The sequence below is a fragment of the Ctenocephalides felis genome, unplaced genomic scaffold (assembly GCF_003426905.1).
Source record: "Ctenocephalides felis isolate EL2017-DRISC unplaced genomic scaffold, ASM342690v1 CF-g0.4_SCAFFOLD_03571, whole genome shotgun sequence".
In the NCBI taxonomy this organism is placed as follows: domain Eukaryota; kingdom Metazoa; phylum Arthropoda; class Insecta; order Siphonaptera; family Pulicidae; genus Ctenocephalides; species Ctenocephalides felis.
In genome coordinates this window covers 57,833,173-57,854,764 of record NW_020539725.1, presented here as the reverse complement: position 1 = coordinate 57,854,764, position 21,592 = coordinate 57,833,173, and the positions used below count along the sequence as shown (strand labels likewise).

General features: G+C 28.7%; 3 protein-coding genes across 3 annotated transcripts; 1 reads left to right on the top strand and 2 right to left on the bottom strand.

The window, feature by feature from the left end:
* Positions 1-1,242: 1,242 nt before the first annotated feature.
* On the bottom strand, positions 1,243-11,279 carry LOC113386373. Its single transcript, XM_026624156.1, has 13 exons — positions 11,042-11,279; positions 10,425-10,521; positions 9,043-9,290; positions 8,734-8,937; positions 7,900-8,642; positions 7,657-7,817; positions 4,975-5,494; positions 4,631-4,778; positions 3,686-3,782; positions 3,363-3,610; positions 3,014-3,217; positions 2,191-2,936; positions 1,243-1,714 (listed from the first exon to the last, which is right to left on the bottom strand). The coding sequence occupies exons 1-13, from the start codon at positions 11,231-11,233 to the stop codon at positions 1,564-1,566; spliced, it is 3,759 nt and encodes a 1,252-aa protein (XP_026479941.1). The 5' UTR covers positions 11,234-11,279; the 3' UTR covers positions 1,243-1,563.
* Positions 11,280-12,592: 1,313 nt separating this feature from the next.
* Positions 12,593-20,912, bottom strand: LOC113384836 (venom carboxylesterase-6-like). The gene is made up of 7 exons (XM_026622602.1): positions 20,857-20,912; positions 20,746-20,777; positions 14,709-14,812; positions 14,440-14,643; positions 13,597-14,339; positions 12,724-12,958; positions 12,593-12,654 (listed from the first exon to the last, which is right to left on the bottom strand). The coding sequence occupies exons 1-6, from the start codon at positions 20,886-20,888 to the stop codon at positions 12,772-12,774; spliced, it is 1,302 nt and encodes a 433-aa protein (XP_026478387.1). The 5' UTR covers positions 20,889-20,912; the 3' UTR covers positions 12,593-12,654; positions 12,724-12,771.
* Positions 15,296-18,985, top strand: LOC113384837 (lipid storage droplets surface-binding protein 2-like). Its single transcript, XM_026622603.1, has 2 exons — positions 15,296-15,546; positions 18,056-18,985. The coding sequence occupies exons 1-2, from the start codon at positions 15,324-15,326 to the stop codon at positions 18,781-18,783; spliced, it is 951 nt and encodes a 316-aa protein (XP_026478388.1). The 5' UTR covers positions 15,296-15,323; the 3' UTR covers positions 18,784-18,985.
* Positions 20,913-21,592: the final 680 nt, after the last annotated feature.

Below are 21,592 nucleotides of genomic sequence, written 5' to 3'. Positions count from 1 at the left end.
TTCATTAGATCTCCGAAACCGCTAGACCTGCCTCCATGAAAATTTGATCAATGCTACATCTTGTCAATACAAGTAAAATGTTTTTTGAATTATTCAAATCGGACGCTCCGTTCTCTTAAAAACGGAGGTACCGTTCTTGGCACTTTTTGCCCCGTATCTTCGGAACGGCTAGACCTGCCTTTGCCAAAAACTAATCAGCACGTCTCCTTATCAATACGAATCGAATGTTTTTTGAATTATTCAAATCGGTTGATCCGTGTTCCCAAAATCGTCGACGAAAATTTGTATCCGCACATACATACACACACATACATACATACATACATACATACACACACACACACACACACACACACACACATACATCCATTTTTTCTAAGGTATGCCAAAATGTTCAGAAGGTTTTGAAACGTCGAGAAATGCAAAAATTTTCATTTTCGATTTTTTTGCGATTACTATAACTTACCCTACGGGAAGTTAATAAAAATCAATACAGTTGGGAATGTGATCAATATACTAGTGTTGTAATAAAAATAGTCAAATGTAAATTTATATTGTTCGTGGATCTATGGTAAGAGAATCCGTCTTGCAACCACAGAGTTTCAAGTTCAATGCCGGACAGCTTGATATCAAGCAGTGGTTATATTTGTATTCGCTGCAAAATACAAATATAAATCAAAGAAATAAATTAAAAATGTGTATATATATGAAATTACCTCCAATTTCATTACGAAATACTGACACATTAAAAGGCAAACACATATTTCCTGGTAAAGTGGCATCCAAAATGCCTTCCCATGGTACTGCCTTTTGTGGTGGCTAATAAAATTGTAAAAATAATTTTACATCATAATAAAACATTTATATAAATAACATAAAGTAAAAAATGACTTACCCTAAATCTAAGTTCTCCTAAAGGAGGTTTAGCATAAGGGATACCCGTAAAACTATAATATTCCTTTCCATTGACATTGATCAAAACTTGACCAACTAATTCTCCTTGTGGCAGTATTATTGTCGGTGAATCACATTTTATATAACAAACATTACTTACAAAAAGCAAAATTGCAACAAATTTATTGAACATGTTTTAGACGTTATTTTGGCACCAACTGAAATACTTAAGAGATGATCAAATTGTGATAGAAATATAAAAAAGTGATTATTCGTGAAATTTGATTATTGGAGTTCACAAAGTTCAATGTAATTTTTTGTGATTTTTCTATAACAAAAATAAAAATATTAGACCACAAAATGCATATATTCATTATTATTGAATTAGTTAATATAAATAATTTTAGCAATAAATAAACCAATATTAAAAAAATGTAATAATTATAAAATTACACTTTACATAATATTATAATTAATTTACAAGTCAATCAAACATTTAGATATGATTAAATTTTCAAAAAATTCAAATTCCAAACAAATACTTTTTTATTAGTAGACGTTGGTTTTGTAAGGAATTAAATTTACTAAAAAGGCAACAAAGAATTGTGAATGATTATTAATATTCCTATACTATTGTTATGTAAATTATTGTTGGTATAAGTAATTTAATTATTTTATTTTTTTCCAAAATTGCATACGACTTTTTAGTGGGTCAGTACTCAGATTTAAATCGGTGTCAATTAGAAGAAAATTCATTTTTTCTTTGGATGCAGGTTCCCATTTTATTGGAAGTGTATCCGTAATAGTAGGTGTAGGATTTCTAAAATTATAGAAATTAATTAGTATTTCTTAGTTTTCTCGTAATTTCATAGAAATGTTAATATAAAGTAATAAATCAGCTCTGAAACCATTAAGTGCAATATATTTATAAATTAAAAAAATAGTTTGTAAAAATAAATTCTCGAGTATTTACCTTCTCTCTTGTAAACAAGACCAAATATGGAAAAAAATATTATGAGATTTTATTTTATGACTACATTGTGAATAAATATTTCAAACTAAATAAAAACTTGAAATAAATAAATGTGAAAAATTAAATTTTCATATGCATACTTATTGTATGCTATTAGGGATATAATAATGATATTAAATTATTTTATTTCAAAATCTAAATGCATCGTCATTTAAGAAATGATTAAAGTTATTTCCTAAAGTATTTGATTTATTGCTCATGTGGCATTTGTGAAACTATTGGTAATTTCTAATATAATATAAATATCATATCATTTTACATACCCAAATTTGGTAAAATTAGTCCACATCTCCAGCATCCTTCTCTGAACCAACACAGCATTTGGTGTTTCCTTCCCAAAATTTGCACTTTTGGCTTTAAATATATTACCCAATTCATCAGCATGACCACCGCCTTTTATTCCAAAATCACCAAAAACTTTCCGACTTGGAGAATTTTCATCAAAATTATAAACATAATAAAAAACTGGTTCTTCCTGATTTTTAACAGTTAACTTTACTTGCTCATCAATTCCACGTGTAAACCAATTATCACTTAAAACATCTACAAAATTCTGCATATTTTCTGATATGGTTTTGTTTTGGAAATAAAATTCCCTGATTGCTTCACCCAGTGCAATAGATTTTTGTGATCGCAAAGGTAATTCTAAGTCAGTTGGTATAAATCTTTCAAAATCAGCTTCAAATTTATTTAATAAATCTGGATCTGTTTTTAAGTACATGAAAAATAGATTGCCTTCGGCACTGTTGTAACCTGTCAACAATGGAACTTTGTGGAATTTTCCTGAATTTATTATTGATATTGGCAAGTCAGTTAAGTACGAATCTTGTTCTGGAAATGTTTTTTCAATCGAAGGTACAAACACGAAGTCATCCAGCAGTTGACCATCAATTTCTTGGGGTAATTTGGTATTTAACAATGTTTCTACTGGTAGGTTTTTCAAAAAATCCAAGGCTTCTTGAGGGTTGTTTGTGGTAAGGCCTAAGGTTTTGCATAGTCGAAGTGCATTCTGAAAAGTAGAAATTATTGAAACTGAAAGTAATACCATTCAATAATAGTTGACAATAGGACTAATTTTTTATATACCTTAACAGGATTTTTTTGGAAAGCCCAGGGATTAAAAGCACTTCCACTTTGTGCTATAGCCTTGTGGAATAAACCTTTGGTAAGTTGTGACAAAATGTGATAATGTACACTTGCAGCTCCAGCAGTTGCTCCACAAATTGTAATATTTTTTGGGTCTCCACTAAAGGTTGCAATATTTTCATTTACCCATTTTAGGGCTGCAACCTTCAAAAAAATAATTGACATTGATATTTTGTATACGATCAAATAATTCTAGAGGATAAAATATCATTCATTTTCTCTGATGATAGATAATAACTGGTCTTCGAAAAGTACCAAAAACAACTTTTTATTACAATTCTATTCTTACTTGATCCATCAATCCAACATTCCCAGGCGCATCTTCGATTTCCAAATTAAGAAAACCAAGTGGTCCTAGACGATAATTAATAGTTACTAAGATAATATCATATTCTATTAAATAATCAGGACCATGTATATCAGAATTTCCTGATCCGACCACAAATGCTCCTCCATGAATCCAAAACATTACTGGCAAAGGATTTTCTGAAGTGTTTTGTGGGACATAGATATTTAAGTAAAGGCAATCTTCGCAACCTGGTAAAAAACAGTAATAATTCATAAACATACATACATACTTTGTTTCTATTTTAATTTTTTACTAATTATTACCCCCAGCTGATTTCAAAAACCATTTCCCAGCAGCACAATTATTTCCATACTGAGTGGCGTCAAAAACACCATTCCAAGGATCAAGTTTTTGTGGTGGCTAAAATATATTAATATTAATTTTATTATAATACCAACATAATACTTTTGTTAAAATTTATTATACCTTGAATCTGAGATCATTTACAGGAGATTTTGCATAGGGTATACCTGTGTAACTATAGTAAATTTTACCATTTTCGTTTACAACTTTCTTGCCTTTCAGAATTCCATATGTTGTTGTTTTTAGTAATGGATCACACATTATAAAATGTTATTATATATCCAAAATATAATATGGTTTAATTTTATACTAGCTCAAAAATAATGTAAATCATAGCCAAAACACACACTCATAAACATAAATAAAAATTTCTTTTCGATCATAAAAAAAATATTTTTTTATAAATAAAACTATATATATTTAAATTAAAATTAGATTAAAATAAAAATTAAATACATTTATATCAAATAAAATTATTTACACTGTGAATTACTGTTGTTCATTTGACATATCAATATCAAATACAACAGCAAAAACAATTCTCTAGATTGAGTTTTCCTTATCAAATACATAGTAATTATATTAGATAAAAAGTGTAATATTTTTAATGTAATATTCGGTAATTATATATGCTGGGAATGGTATGTATATATCCATAAAATTTAATGTATTAAATTTTTTGCTAGTTACATGATAATAGTATTATTAAAATTAATTTAATTTTAAGTTACATGCAGTAAGTTTTAAGTTAGAAATTTGTTAAAAATTAATACATATCTGAGTCAGAAATATTTTTGACTTATTTATACAAACCAAGAAAAAAATTTGGGTGAGGTATTCAATAAAATTTCGGTTTCAAATAATACAAAGTTTTTATATTATAGATCCCCAGATTCTATTTGTGCCTCAACATTTTCCCAAAATTCCATTCGTTCTTGTTCAGGATAAACACCCATAGAAAATGTTTCATTTATCGACAAATAGTTCAAAGATTCACTTGTGGCTGGTAACCATTTTACTGGTAAAATATCCGTAACTTCGGGAGTTGGATCACTAAAAAATAAACCAAAATTGAATAAAACTTATAAGAAAGTTTGGTAATTGTGTAAATCTAGACAGCCAAATGAGTAAACCAACAAATTGTTATTGCTAAAATAAATTTGCGAAAATGGTGACCTCAACGTGATACCAATTTGGTAACTTCTGTTCAATGTTTCCGTTAGTATAATAAAATGTTTTATTTACTTACCCAAATTTAATAAAGTTGGTCCACATTTCCAAAACTCTTTGTTGATTCAAAACGACACTTGGAATATCAGTCGCCAAATCCATCCAAGTTCCACTCAAAAAATTTGCCAACTCGTCACCATGAGCGGCTCTAGTTTGATTAAAATCACCATAAATTCCATAAGTCGGTGGAGCAACAGCAAAATAATATTCAAAATAATAAACTGGTTCAGTAGAATTTTCCAAAGTCAACTTAACATGTTTATCTACACCTCTTAAAATCCAGTTATCACCCATAATATCTACAAAACCGTGGAGATCTTCTGGAACAGTTTTGTTTTGGAAGTAAAAGTCTCTCATTTGATCAGAATGATTTTGGGCTTCTGTTGTATGTAACTCAATGTTTAAGTCGTGTGGTATAAATTGTTGGAAATCAGCTTCAAATTCTTCAAGTAAATCAGGGTTGAAGTTTATGTACATGAAAAACATGATTCCTTCGCCGTTGTTGAATCCGGTCAACAGAGGAACTTTGTTGAAATTTTCTAAGAAGAAATAAAATTATGTATTTGTTGGTAAAATATAAAGCTTAAAGTTAAGCTTTTTTGTTATTTTAGAAAGAATAGATGTTTTAATTTTCATCATATGTACCTACTATTTCTGAAGAAGGTAACCCAAAGGTTAACAATTTTCCTTAAGTAATAAGAACTTCTTAAGTACATATAGAAGTATTCATTTCTATTCTATATATCTAATATTACTTGAGAAGACAACCCAACGGTTTACCATTTTACCAAGAAGTCTCAAGATTATTAAAAAAAATATTTAAAAAAAACGAATCGTCCTTTTCTTACTATACTACGCAATTAAAAAAAAGAAATTTTTGTAACTATATTTGATAAATTTATTTTGTTTTCTCAAAACTCACCCTAAATCTCAATTTTCTTATGGGTGGTTTCGCATAAGAAATTCCCAAGTAACCATAATACTCCACTCCATTTTCATTGGTAAAAACTCTTCCTACTAATTCACCCTGAGACAAAGTCACAGTCGGATCACAATTTATTAAATTAACACTAACTAAAGTAATAAAAATGGTTAAAAATAAATTATACATCATTTTAAATATATTGTTATGCTTCAATAGACTATGTGTACCTACTGAATGGTCGGTACACAATGATACAAATGTTTGGGAAGTAATACGTTATATAATGTTGCCCGATGTTATTATGTCGAACAAATTTATCAGATTAAGACAGATCATCAAGTTCAATGCTAGTTTTTTGTCTGTATCACGAACGGTATCTAGAATAGTTTTTTGCTATTCTCTAAAATTTCAAGACAAATCATCTTAAACATTAATTGGTGCTCATCATTATGTCTATAATCTGTAATATACTATCAGATTAATGAGACTTATGTAACCATGTCATTCATATGTGTCAGAGGCAAAAATATCCACATGATCTGACATACGAGATTTGGCAAAAATGTTTGTCTGTAATATAATATATGTGTGACATAGAAAATATTATTTTTCCAGAAATTTTGTCAAAAAAAAATTCCCTGGATGCATTAAGTTTAAAGTTACTACATCAAAAAAAATCCTATATTATAAAGTTAATTTTTAACTTCCTGTAGGATAATAATAGTAATCGCAAAAAAATCGAAAATGCAAATTTATATACTTTTACATTTGAAAAGTTCATGGTAACTATGGATTAATAATGTTTTCATATGTTATATTAAGATACAAAATTGTAAGTGTTTTCTTATTATTATTAATATCGTTATTGTTTTTCTATAAAATTTCTTACATATTATTTATTTAGTTTTAATTTTTATAGTTAAATTGATGGCCACTGTATGAAGGCTAAGATGCTAGCCGAAACGTATTGATTTCAAATAGATAAATTTCTGAAAACTCTCATACTATTTTTATTGATGTAAACATATATATATATATATATATATATATATATATATATATATGTGTGTGTGTATCTGTGTGTGTGGGTGTATGTATTTATATTTGTACTTTTATCAAATGTTTTATTTTAAATATAAATACATATTGATTTACTTAAAAATATGGCATAATTACTGTGAAAAATTTAAAATTTCTTTTTTTCTATGTATTTTCATATGCTTTTAATGATATTAGCATAATGTAGACTGTATAATTTGTTTCGTTTTTTAAGTAAAACTTAAATTTCGTTTGGAATTTTACTTAAATATAATTTTATTTTAAATATAAATACGTATTATCAAAATATAATTTCCACTAATGATATCAGAAATACTAATTATCAAAATTATTGAAGAGTTAATTTTATTTTTAAGTTAAACAAAAATTCCGTTTGGAATTTTACTTTATTTTTGGTATTTTCTTTAAAAAAAATTATTGAAAATATCTTATATTTTTAGTTAATGTATTTTTACTGATTTTAGTGTATATATAAAAATACTTCAGAGTACTTAATATAACATATCTATTGGAAATTTTGCTAAAAACAAACGACGTTGTGTTTTGAAAATTAAAACCATGATATTTCAAAACAAGCAAAACAAGAATAAATAAATAAAATTAGAACTGATACACATAAGCCAATACATAAAACATAAAAATTGTTATTTTTTAATTTTTATTTACCTAATATATTACCTAAAGTATTTAAAACAATTTTCATAAATTATTATTGACCGTGCAAAGATTTTGTGGCGTCTTCCCAAAATTTGACTCGGTTTGCCTCAGGATTTGTTCCCAAAGTTAAGGTGGCATCAATGTTCAAATAATTCAACTTGTCTTTTGTGGCAGGTTCCCATTTAACTGGCAATAATTCTGTTACTTCAGGAGTAGGATTTCTAAAATTTAGTTTAAAAAAATTATTGAGATCCAATCACATCTAATCATTATAAAATTTGTTTTTTCGCTAATTTGACTTACCCATTTTTGATGAAGTTAGTCCACATGGCAAGTACTCTATCTTTTGTTAATAGAACATTAGGTTTATCTTTTTCCAGCTTCATCATCTCGACTTTGAATAAATTCACAAGTTCTTCTCCATGGCATGCACCAGTCAGATTATGATCACCAAATGTTCCTTTTGCAGGATGACTTTCCGAGAAGGAATATTCATAATAATAAACTGGTTCGTCTTGTTTCTCCACAGACAACTTGACATGCTTGTCAACACCTCTAGTAAACCAAATATCTCCTATCAAGTCAATAAATTTCTGTTCATTTTCTGGAACGGGTTTATCGTCAAAGTAAAACTTCCTGATTTTTTCTGCAAGTTTTTTCGATTCCTCTGATCCATGGACTAATTCAAATTCGGCTGGTACGAGTCTTTCAAAATCTGCTTCAGCTTGGTTCAGCATCTCTGGTTTTTCTTTCATGAAGAATTTGAACAAAAGTCCTTCTGCACTGTTAAATCCAACTAATAAAGGTACTTTGTTAAAGGATCCGGATTTCATTCTGGCCAATGGTGATTCTTCCAAGAAAGGTTGGTGGGATGGGAAAACTTTTTCAATTGATGGTACGAAGACAAACTCTTCTATTATTTCACCTTCTGTTTCAGCTGGCATTTTCTTCAGGAGACTGTCTACGGGGGCTTTTTGTAAGAATTCTAAAGCATCTTGAGTATTGTTTGTGGGATGACCCAATATCTCAGCAAGTTGAAGACTACGCTGTAATGAAAATAAAAATACAGATTTATAAAATTATACGCGTACAAAATTCTTTTGTACATCTAATCGTTTATCATTTTTCATTACTAACCTTTACTGGATGTCTCTGGAAGGCCCATGGATTAAAAGCACTTCCACTTTGAGCAATTGCCCTTTTGTAAAGTCCAGTGGTTGTATGAGATAACAAAAGATAATGAACACTTGCTCCACCAGCAGAAACACCACCAATTGTAATATTTTCTGGATCTCCACCAAATTTCTCAATGTTTTCTTTGGTCCATTTCAGAGCTGCCACCTGGTGAACCAGAAATCAACAATACTATACACAAATTTTCAAGCAGTATATTTATAAATTTTGTTCATATGATTGTTGGATTTATTTTAATTTTTCTTACATTACCTGATCCAATAATCCTACATTTCCTGGAGCACCCTCCAACTCCAAATTCAGAAATCCGAGAGGTCCCAATCGGTAATTGAAAGTTACGAAAATAACATCAAAATCTACTAAATAATCTGGGCTTTGGAATTCTAAATTTCCGGATCCAGTCACAAAACCACCACCATGAACCCAGAAAAATACTGGAAGTTTTTTATCAGAAGTTGTTTTTGGTGCGTACACGTTTACTACCAAGCAGTCTTCGTCTCCTGAGAAGAAAATTAATGATATAATTTATAATTATATTTTTAAATAATTATACATTGTTTCAATTTATGGCGGAAATAGTTCAGTCAGTAGCATGCCCGACTCACACGCCAGAAATGAATTCTCACTTTTAATTCATTTGTCGCTAAGTTATACATAAAATTTTTTTTTATAATATAATATAATTTTCAAACATATTTTTTATGTTATTTCCATACAAAGTTTGATTGAATTGCGCACTATCTAGAAGTTAATATTAAGAGCTAAAACTTTCAGAAAATTGTTTTTTATCAATTTGGAACCATTTGAGCTATTGGGAGCAAGAAAATTCGAAAATGCCCAAATTAAGGACCATCCTAATATATATATATATATATATATATATATATATATATATATATATATATATATGAGTAAGCACTTGTGGGGCGATACATCAAAAAATAAAAAGCAAAGATTTATAAATTAATCTTTAATTCCAAACGTTTCGACATTCAATTTAAGGTCATCATCAGTGGATCTAAAAACAGTATAAAAAATTAGTAAAACTAGGTAATTATAATATATGTGGATTGGTAAAGAAACTATAAATATAAGACAAAAAATAACAAAACAGCAATAGAAACTATAAATATAAGAGAAAAATTAACAAAACAGCAACACTTAACAACAAACAAAATTATTTTGTCAGAAATTCATCGTCTGCCTTTGTGATTTATATCATATTGGAAATTGCAGTCTTTTAAACAGTATAACGAATTCAGATAGGATTAATATATAGTATCCGTGGTAAAGGTACATTGGATTTTTTCACTCAAAATAATTGCTTCAATAATGTTGCCCATAATCTTGTACTATATATTAATTGTTTTCAGTAATAATACCTAAATTACATTTTTCTTCATAATAGTTCCATATACATTGCTACTTATTTTGGAATCTCTTGAACCAAGTTAATTTTAGATTAAATACGATTAATTTTAATTTTGGTAAAAATGGCACTCATAAAACTATTTGATATAAAATAGTATAAAATGTAAAAAAGAAATGTTGTAGATGGCCAAATGCTTTAAGTAAGCGGGGCCAATAAAAATATAAAAAGAAACTAATCAATTATATTTATTATTAGAAATTACCTTCAATTTTCTTCAAGAAGAAATTTAAAGATTTACACACATTTCCGTATAATGTGGCGTTGAAAACACCTTGCCATGGCTCAGCTTTCTGTGGAGGCTGTTCATAAAAAATGTAATAATTATAAAAAAATATTTACACTCTAAATGATCGTACTCGTTTTCTATGAATCTAAAACTTTTTTTATTCATAACCACTATATAATATTTTTTAATCTTGTCGTTAATTGCAAATAACTGGCTAAAAATTGTTTAAATTATTCAGTATAAAACTTTCCAAAGTGATTTGAGTATCTTCCTTAAAATTTCTATAATTACAGGAAATTATATTAATATTATTATCAATATTAAATATATTATATATAATTTCAAAAATAGAATAAATCGTACTCCGGATGGATTCGATATAAAATAGTAACAAATGTAACATTAGTCAACAAAAATGCCTCTACCGATCGTCGCAAAAACGAATCAAAGCAAATCTTTATCGAGTTACAATGATTGGCATCTAATTTTGAAAGGAAAAAATACTGTTCAAAGACACAAAATAAAAATATGTATTCTGACTACAGATTTGAGTATGACATGATATCTTTAAAAATTACAAATTCAATTATTACCTTAAATCTAAGTTCTCCAACAGGAGGTTTAGCATAAGGTACACCTGTGTAGCTAAAATACTCTTTTCCATTTTCGTTCGTCAAAGCTTTTCCAACCAATTCGCCTTGGGGCAAAGTTACAGTCGGGGAATCACATTTTATAAAATTAAAACTAAACAAAAAAATACAACTTAAAAAAATAACACGAGACATCTTGGATCTAGACTATTGACTATGTGTACTGAATTATTAGCACACAGTGCACACGAAATATTAGAAGACATCCATTATATAATGTGCGAGGTTATTATGTCAATGTGTGGAACAGTTTATCAGATTAAGACGGATCATCAAGTTCAATTATGCTTTTTTTTGTTTGCTCACAATGTACAACTGGAATATTTTTTCTAGTGATTATTTGTAGTAGCATTGTGTAAGAACATTCATCTTTGATATGGGCAGATGAATAATATCCTTATGTTTTTTTAATTGGAATAGTTTTAGGTGTATGATACTCGCATAAGAGTACTTAGAAGTTATAGTAATCGCACAAAATCGAAAATGAAAATTTTCTTATATCTTTACGTTTCAAAGGTTTCTGAACATTTTGGCATACCTTAGAAAAAATGGATGTATGTGTGTGTGTGCGGATACAAATTGTCGTCGACGATTTCAAGAGCACGGATCAACCGATTTGAATAATTCAAAAAACATTAGATTAGTATTGATAAGGAAACGTGCTGATTAGTTAGTACATTTTAGTACATGCGACATTTTCCTAATTTCAATTGTTTATCTCAAAATGGATATTACTACTGTTTGATATCAAGCTGCACCCAACGCTAGATTCAAACTCGTAGTCTCGTGGTTACGTACTCTTCACTCTATAATTATATATCTATCTAAAATTATTTATATTTATCTAAAATTAATAAATCTTATATTTTAAATAAAAAGTGAAAGATATTCATTTATTGATAATTTTTTTCCATTTGTTGTTATTTAGCAAGCAAACCAAACGCAAACACGGAAAATATTTGTTTTATGTTAGTAAACATTGACTGATAACACTTTATATAAATATTCAAAAATTATTCACACACACGACTGCTTTTAAGATTAGATAATAGTTAGTTATGAAATACATTATTAAATGTAATATTATTCTATCTCTCATAATGTGCTTTTTTTATTTTGAATCAAAAACCGAATGTAAGTAGTAATTCTTTAATTTGAAGATTTTGCAATGCACAATTAAAATTCATATTTATTTCAGCTTTTTAAATTTTTTAAATTTATTTTTAATCTACCAGGAATACAACTTATTTATATTATACTTCTATTTCAATTATATACAATTTAATTAAATAGTGGTTTTTTGAAATTAATGGCAGGACTAAAAAATATTAGTGCTGATGAAAAAATGTTATAGATAAGATCATAAAATAATATCGTTTTACCTACTTTAAAATGCATATATGAATTAGGACTTATGATTTCATACTTTAAAATATTTGTTCTTATTGATCACAATAAATCGCAAGTGTAATCACGTAGTATACAAATATTTGTTTTCTTTTTTAGCAAGTACTTTATCATTATCCATAAATAAGTTGTCTGCTAAACAGTTTTTCCTACAAACATTATGTATAATGAAATAAACTTTTAGTACACCATATAACCATATACGACTTAAAACAAACCTTATAGTACAATTTCATTCGAACTATTTATTATAGTTACTGATTACTTTAATGTACGAGTTCGACTCGCACTTGACTGTGCTGTTTAGTAGCATCCTCCCAAAATTTAACACGATTTTTTTCTGGATTTGTGCCTAAAGTCAAATTTGAATCAATATTTAAATAATTCAATTTATCTCTTGTGGCAGGCTCCCATTTAACAGAAAGTACATCTGTGATTTCTGGTGTTGGATTCCTGAAATATTATTTGAGATTTTCTTATTTTGAAATTATTTAGTAGATACATATTATAAAACCTAGAAAACTAATGTCTATAAAAATTTAATAGTAATTTTTAAACACTTGCTTAAAATAGTTTTTCATCAGTTTCCAGCAATAAAATGATCATTTTGTAGAAAATAGTAATTTCGAGAAAAATTAAGTGTTCAAGGATTCTTATCAAAATTGTAAAGCAAAACTCGTTAATTAACTATTTTGATCAAAATTTACGAAAACATATTCGTCTCTGATACTGCTCTTTTTTTCAGAAAAGCTTCTAAACTTTTTAAAAATTTTGCGAATCAATGGATATACAGGACCTTAACTTTTGAAGATGCTCTAAACGAAGACTTAATATCAAGTTTCATAAAATCAAGACACAAAATTATTATAGTATTCCTTCATTTGTATTTTATATATTGATTGTTTTGTTATTTTTGAACATAGTGAATTGTATATCTAATGCATCTAATACATCTAATCTAATCTAACTTAAATTTGGCTGAAAAATCAAACAATACCATCAAAAAACTTTAAAGTGTTCGAAAAAAGTTTCATATCGTTCGTTTTTTTTATTTGTATATTTTACTATATTGAGTTTAAAATATAACTTACCCTGTTTTAATAAAATTTGTCCACATTTCCAGCATCCTTTTCTGAGTTAACAAAACATTTGGCTTATCTTCATCCAGAGACATCACTTTCAGTTTAAATAAATTAACTAATTCCTCACCATGACAAACACCAGTCAGATTATGATCACCAAACATTTCTTTGGCAGGATGACTTTCCGAAAATGAATACTCATAAAAATAAACCGGTTCAGTTTGTTTTTCCACTGTCAATTTAACTTGTTCATTTACACCTCTGGTTACCCAATTGTCACTGATTGCATCTACTAATTTCTGCACGTTTTCTGCAACAGGTTTATCATCAAAATAAAATTTCCTAATTTTTTCTGCAAGAGATTTAGAGTCTTCAGATCCATGAGACAGGTCCAGATCAGTTGGTATGAATTTTTGGAAGTCTGCTTCGAATTGGTTTAGTATATCAGGATTTTCCTGCAGGAAGAAGTTGAAAAAAATCCCTTCGCCACTGTTGAATCCAACTATTTGTGGTACTTTGTGATAGTTTCCGGATACCATTCTGGTGAATGGTGATTCTTCTAAGAATGGTTTTTGATTTGGAAATACTTTTTCGATTGATGGAACAAAAATAAAATCCTGGATCAGTTCGCCTTCAACTTCTGGGGGCATTTTTGCTAATAATTTGTCTGCAGGTAGTTTTAATAAAAAGTCAAGTGCGTCTTTAGTATTGTTGGTGGAATGACCTAAGGCTTCACATAGTTGGAAAGCACGCTGAAAAAAGGTAAAAGATGTAATAACCAAAAACTCTGGCATTCCTTTTTTTAGTCTGGCTACTTTCACATTAGCTTTTTTAAGTTCTATTATGTTTTACCTTAATGTGGTGTTTTTGGAAAGCCCAAGGGTGAAAAGCACTTCCACTATGCATAATTGCCTTTTGGAAAAGACCTCTTGCACTATGAGACAGTAGATGGTAATGGACACTTGCACTCCCTGCAGAAACGCCTCCAATTGTAATATTATCAGGATCACCTCCAAATTTTGCTATATTTTCTTTTGTCCATCGTAACGCCTCCACCTACAATAGTTTGTGTGAACAAATATGCCATCTTTTAGGATGACAAAAATAATTTCAATTCTCACCTGATCCATCAGACCAACATTTCCTGGAGCTTCTTGCAATTCCAAATTTAGGAAACCAAGAGGTCCCAGGCGATAATTGAATGTGACCAAAATGATATCATAATCTATAAAATAATCTGGTCCATGATAATCTAAGTTTCCAGAACCGCTTACGAAACCTCCACCATGAATCCAGAATAAAACAGGAAATTTTTGTTTGTTTGAAATTTGTGGAGTTTTTATGTTTATGATAAGGCAATCCTCATCACCTGAGAATAGATAGAAAACTAGTGGGGTGGGTGGCATCGTGCCTTAAGGCAAATTGCTGGAACTTCCCGTACCGTAACAAAATGTTCGAGGAATACTGAATGTTTTCAAATAGATTATTATAAATATTGTAACATTGTCTAATATTTATAAGAATTATATGAACTGAATTGCAGAGTTGAAATTATTTGTTTAAAGTATATTAGAACTATAGTCGGGATTAAAAATAAAATCTGAATTATTTTCGATATACAAAAAATTAAAAAAAAAAAAAATGAGACAATTTTGTACAAATATTTAGACTCACCAAAGATAAACTTTACAATCGCTCTTCTTGTTAGTAAAATTTATTGTTTTATTGCTCTCAGAATGTGGGAATATATTTCAATTTTAATCATTTTTTTCCTATTCAGAAAAATGGCCGATAAAGTACCAGACACCAACCAATGCGCCTTGTCACAGAAAAAAGTCGAAGGGGCCAAAAGCAACCCTTCTTTGCTGCCCCATTTGGAGTCTTTGGAACGCATGATGAAACTGCCTGTGGTAGAAGCGGCCTGGGCCCAATCTCAGGGCGTTTATGATAAAGTTAAAGGTAAGGAAATATTTTTTTTTTAAATTAATAATGCCATATTATACCTGGACAATCCAATCATGCATTGGCATTTAATTTACCCACTGATGTTCCAGTCGTGGATATCAAAAATTAATAAATATTATTAACGCCATGTCATTCCATATAAATATTATCTCAAGTGCAATTAATTATATTTCGTAGGTGCTTTTAAATTTCTCTATCTTATCCGCATGTCACGCCACATCTCGGCAGGTTGATAACCGATAAATCGAAGCAAATTCTTGAATTCGAATACGCAATTTGTAAATTACAAGATAAATAATAACAAAATACTGTTTCCAAGTCAACAAGAGACATACATCACTCATATGACCCAAATCATCATAGTGCAAATAAACATATATGTGGATATGATAAATAAGAAATATACAAACTCTTTAGTTTTCTTCAGAAACTTGATAACTTACTGTTTTCTCAAGTCATCCTTAGTCATTTGAGACCAAATTTAGAAAAAGTAGGTGTATTATATTATATGTAAACCGAAATTTAACCTTTTTCTTTAACAATGACTTCAATTAGTCAAAACCCATTAGTTGAAACTTTCGTGAGACGATCAGCCAAACCGTTTCTTTATATAGCAAAATAGTGAAAAAAAAGTATCCAAGTTTTAGCCAAAAATCCTGAATGGATTTTGAAAATTTATAAACCGTTCAAAATATCAATCGGTTCAAAATATCTGAACGGATTTTGAAAATTTATAAACCGTTCAAAATATCAGTTAAGAATCGTGCTAACTATTTTTGGTAAAGATCGACTGGACCGTTTTTTCGTAATTATTGAAAAAATATATTTAAATGAAACGTTTTATAATAAGTTAGTTCACGTCTTAAAGAATATACCAAAATATTTTGGGCCTACAAATAGTGGTTGATCTATAAAAATCTAAGTCTGTAATGATGAACCATGATTTTAAGACATACAATACATGTAATTAAGTAATACTAGAATTGTATTGTATTATAAAATTGCTTGAAAATTATTTCCAAAATGATCAGTTGAGAATTTTGCCTAAATAGCTGAATATCAATTCTACTGATTAAGTTCATTGTATACACACAAGAAAGTTCGTGCAACTTTCCTTATGGCGAAATGCCACTTAGAACTAGTCAGTCATATGAGTGATATCATTATTCAGTTGATCACATTTCTTCATAACAAATGGCGATGTATTTTCATTTTAATCTGCTCATTATTATCAGTTCAAGCCCACTCAAAAATTAAATAATTCATTAAACAAACATGGCTTCATAACGGCAAAAATTCCATGCCATGATATTATCTGTACATATATTTTATCTACAAAACACTTCGAATGTACAACGGACTCGAATTGATATAAATATTTTTGGGAATGTTATCTTTCATGGAAGCAATGTACAAAGTTTCATGGATAAATCAATTTTAGAATACTATCACAATACTATCATATTAATTAGACATATTTTTTTATAATTCAACAGCTTATCGTAGGCCTATAATATATTAGTATGTTATTACAGACTACCAAATCTATTTTTATACAAAGCTTCATCAAACAAAAAATAACTAGTAGTGCATGGCATCGTGCCTTAAGGCGAATTGATGTAACTTCACGTACCGATAAGTACAATTTTTAAAAAAGATTAATTTTTTTAAATTGAAATAATTAATTTGAGTAGCTGAAATTTTGACTTTTTTGTATTTTTTTTTTTTTTTTTTTTGAAGTATTTTGGAAATTTTGAACTTTTTTCTGAACTTGCGTCAGCTGCGTGAAAACATAATATTGAAGCGCAAAGCCCATAGAAATGTAAACAAAATTTGTTCTTATTACTAAAATCTCTATAAAAATCTAATAATTTGATGTGTATATATGTCTAATAATTTTTGACCGCCAAATGGCATTTTTTGTAAGGTATGCCAAAATGTTCATTAACTTTTAAAATGTAAAGATTTGCAAACGATTTCATTTTAAATTTTTTTGCGATTACCATAACTTTTGCCCTACGGGAAGTAGGAAGATCTCCAATAAAAACTTGAAAAATCAATGCGATTCCCAATCAATAATTTTCGAAGTTTTTGAATGTTTAAAATCGATTCAAAATTGTGGGCTGTACCACGGATGAAAAATTTAATTTTTCTGCCAATTACAAAGAAATGGCTTTGGCTATCGCCGCACAAAACTGACAAAAGCTGGTCCTTATTGAGTTACATCGAATGGCTTTTAAATTTTTGAAATCGGTTCAGCCGTTTTTGAGAAAACGTCGACGAAAAATCAAGTATCAGCTCACATACGCATGCACACATACATTTTCCAAATTTGGTCTCATTCGATTCAGAATGACGAAACGTTAAGAAAACATAAAATTTGAAAATATGATTTTTAGCCAAACTTCACAATAATCTTTAAATTTATTAATAAGTACTATTTATTACTGTCTTTATTATATTTTATATTATCATTATATTATATATTTTTATCATTTTCCAGGTTACAACCCGATGCTGACATGGGCATTTGGAACAGCCGAAAGCACAGTCCAATTGGCCCTGGCAACAGCTTCCCCTTACATCCAGAAAATTGACAAACCAATCCACTATGTCGATGAGACCCTCGTCAAAGGTATCAACAAGTTAGAAGCCTCAGTTCCCATCGTCAAGGAACAACCTCAGGAGATCTTAAACCAGACCAGAGAAGTTTTCAGGGAGAAGAAAGAAGCCATCACCAAAACCGTCCAAGACAACGTTCACAAAGTTTGCACCTTGCGTAAGATGGGCAACAAAAAAGCCCAGAGCTTAAAAGATCTATCATGGAACAAGGCGAATGAAGTGTTGGCTACTCAGTATGGCAACATGGCTGTTGAAGGAATCGATTCGACCTCAATCCTTGCAGAAAAATTACTGGATTACTACTTCCCAGCAACCGAGAAAGACCTGCAAGAAGCTGAAAATGATGATGGATCGTCTGTAACACCTTTGGAAACTGATAGGGTGCTTCATACTGTGCAAACTGTTGGTCATTTGAGTAACAAGGTTGCTCGTAGGGTTTACAGGAATGTTGCAGAGCAATTAAAAAATTTGAACAAGGAAGATGTCCAAGAATATGTTGCTTCGTTAATAGCTGTTTTAAGATTAACCCAATATCTTAGTTTCCTGAATAATAAGAGAGCCGTGCAAGAAAACAAGGAAGAAAATGGAAATGCTGTTGCTGAACATTAAATTGAACTGAATTTTGATGTTGTGAATGACTTTGTGCATGAATGATGATAATTGGTAGTTTTTAATTTAAATTGTGTTTTGTGAAACCAAAGTCTGAAATGAAATGGATATAAAGTTTAATGAATAATTTTTATAAATAATTTGTTATGAAGTATTTTCTTATTCTTATATGATTCCAGAGTCATTAATTAACGGTCACTATATAATAAGCAATGGATTACTATAATTTTGTATTTAATTCTCTTTCTATCTAACTATACATTGCAATGAGTGACAATGTTTGAAAATTTTGTGGGAACAACGTCTGAATATACGTACTGATTTCTAATAACAATAAGTTAAGATTCTTAAGGGTTCCTACTTATAATTATTTATTAATTATATTATTGCTAAAATAAAATATTATTATTCGTCTCATATTATTAAGTTTAATATATACATATAGACAGATTAGCAAAAAAGATAGCATTTAATAATATATGTTTTGTATACCCTAAGGCAATAATGTAGTGGAATAAAAAAAATTGTTAGACGTAAAATTTACATTTTATAAAGATATTGAATAAAATGTTATATAAATTATCTGTTTCAATTTAAACATACAAACTTTTAAATATGTAAGAAGATTAAAATTTATCAAATTGGGAGTAAATACAAATTTACAATTAACCAAGGTTGAACTTAGTTTAGTAACATGATATTTTTTCGTGATTAAATTCTTCGAGCAAGTTTTAAAATCTTTGTTTTTTATAAAACAGCATTTCAATCAAAATGTAATTGAAGAATTGAAATATATCAGAAAAGAAAAAGCTATCGAATTTTACAATTGGCAAAAAAGTGTCATGGTATTGATATTAAACATTACAACTGAATGCAAAATAACCAAATTTATAGATTTAGATTTTTTACAACTCTGTTTCACTTCTAAGCTTTTATTAGTTTTGCTTCAAAGATTTCATAAGCATGTCAATGCTTCAATAAGGTTCTAATACACGATTTCATTTTCGATCAAAATTTTTGATTTTCAGTTTGATTCAAATTTTTTAGGAAAGTCTGTGAATCAATGGATATACAGGACTTCATTTTTTGAAGATGCTCTAAATGAAGATATAATCATCAAGCCTCATAAAAATCAAGACAATGAATTATTCAAGCAATTCTTCATTGTTTTGTATTTCGATTATGGTTTGTTATCTTTAAGAATTGTGAACACACAACACACTCATTGTGGACTTCAATTTAATATTGTTAAATCCTGTGAATCTATTTAAATCTAATAAATGTAAATTTAAATCCAATAAATATTCCGTGCTCAAACTAAAGAAAATGTATATACTAAACATAATACGATTATAATGCAAAATTTAGAATATTACAAATCATTAATTTTCATTTCAAATTCGGCGCCATTAATTTGAATGGCGATAACAGCGCCATCGCGTCGGAAAGTAGAACCGTTTTTCCTAGCTCTCTGAACGTAAATATCAAGAAAGAAAAACGTTTATTTAAATATATTATATTCTAATATAGTCTAAGAGAAGAAAATATCTGAAAAGATTTGTCGATGCGACAAAAGATATTTCAATATTTGACATAAAATGTCAACTAAACTTTCCTGCCGACAAACGTTTTGTTTGAATATCTTGGACGTTATACAAATTTAGTCATTTTGGTAAAAATTTAAATTACACAAATTGCTTCGTTCAATTTACTCCATGAAACCAAGCATCATATCAAATAAACTAAAGAAATCTATTTATTTAAGTTTATCTATTACAATCACGTGACACGATCCTTGAAATGTCAAATTTTGAGACGAGTCCTGTCAAAATATATATTCACTTTATAAAATGACATGTTTTGGCAAATATAATGCAAATTTGCAACATAAATTGCACATAATACTAAATCCTTGATATCAACTCCGTTTATATCTATAGAAAGAAATTTAAAATGACTCACCCTCCGCCAACATCCTCGCCATCAGTACAAACCTAATATATTGTGCAAAATTGTAAAAACATGATTCTGCAAATATATGCCGTATTCAACTTAAATAAAATGTTATAATACCTGCATATTGTGTTAATTATGTCGATGCCCATGTATAATGCACTAAAACCATCACTAACACTCATTTTAAGCACGTTTTTATAACAAAATTGACACATACCAACGTCCATGATTGTTTACAGAACGACATTTCGCAAAGACGATTTAACATGAAGAGGAAAACAGCATTACCATCCCAAAAAAAATCGTTTTTTTCAAAATGGCGGTTATATTCAAAATTGTAAACAAATAATAAAATAATATATAGGTAATTAGTATTATAGGGTAATAATAGTAATTATAGTATCGTTATTAATTAAGTGCCTCATTATATATTGAGATTTAGGAAATAATATTTTTCAATGTGGAATTTTTACTTTCAAATAATTTTTATTTGTTGTGCAGAGGTTACTTCATTATATAAAGTCCATAATTATTTATTAAGAAAATCAAAATAAAAATTATTAAACTGCAGCATTTTGCCTTAAGGCCAGATAATAATTCCGATAATAATTTTAATCAACAAAAATTAATTTTCAGCTATTTGGGTAAAATGTTCAACTGTTCTTTTCGAAATTATAATCTTTGTTTTAATTAAAAATAATCAATACGATATCCAATTTGTGTTTTAGATTTATAGATTCTGATTAGAATCCTTTAATCTAAACTTTGACGATATGTTTTATAATTTACGCTTATCGTTCGTAGGCCTATAATATTTTTGCATGAAATTAGACTACAAAATCTATCGTTATAT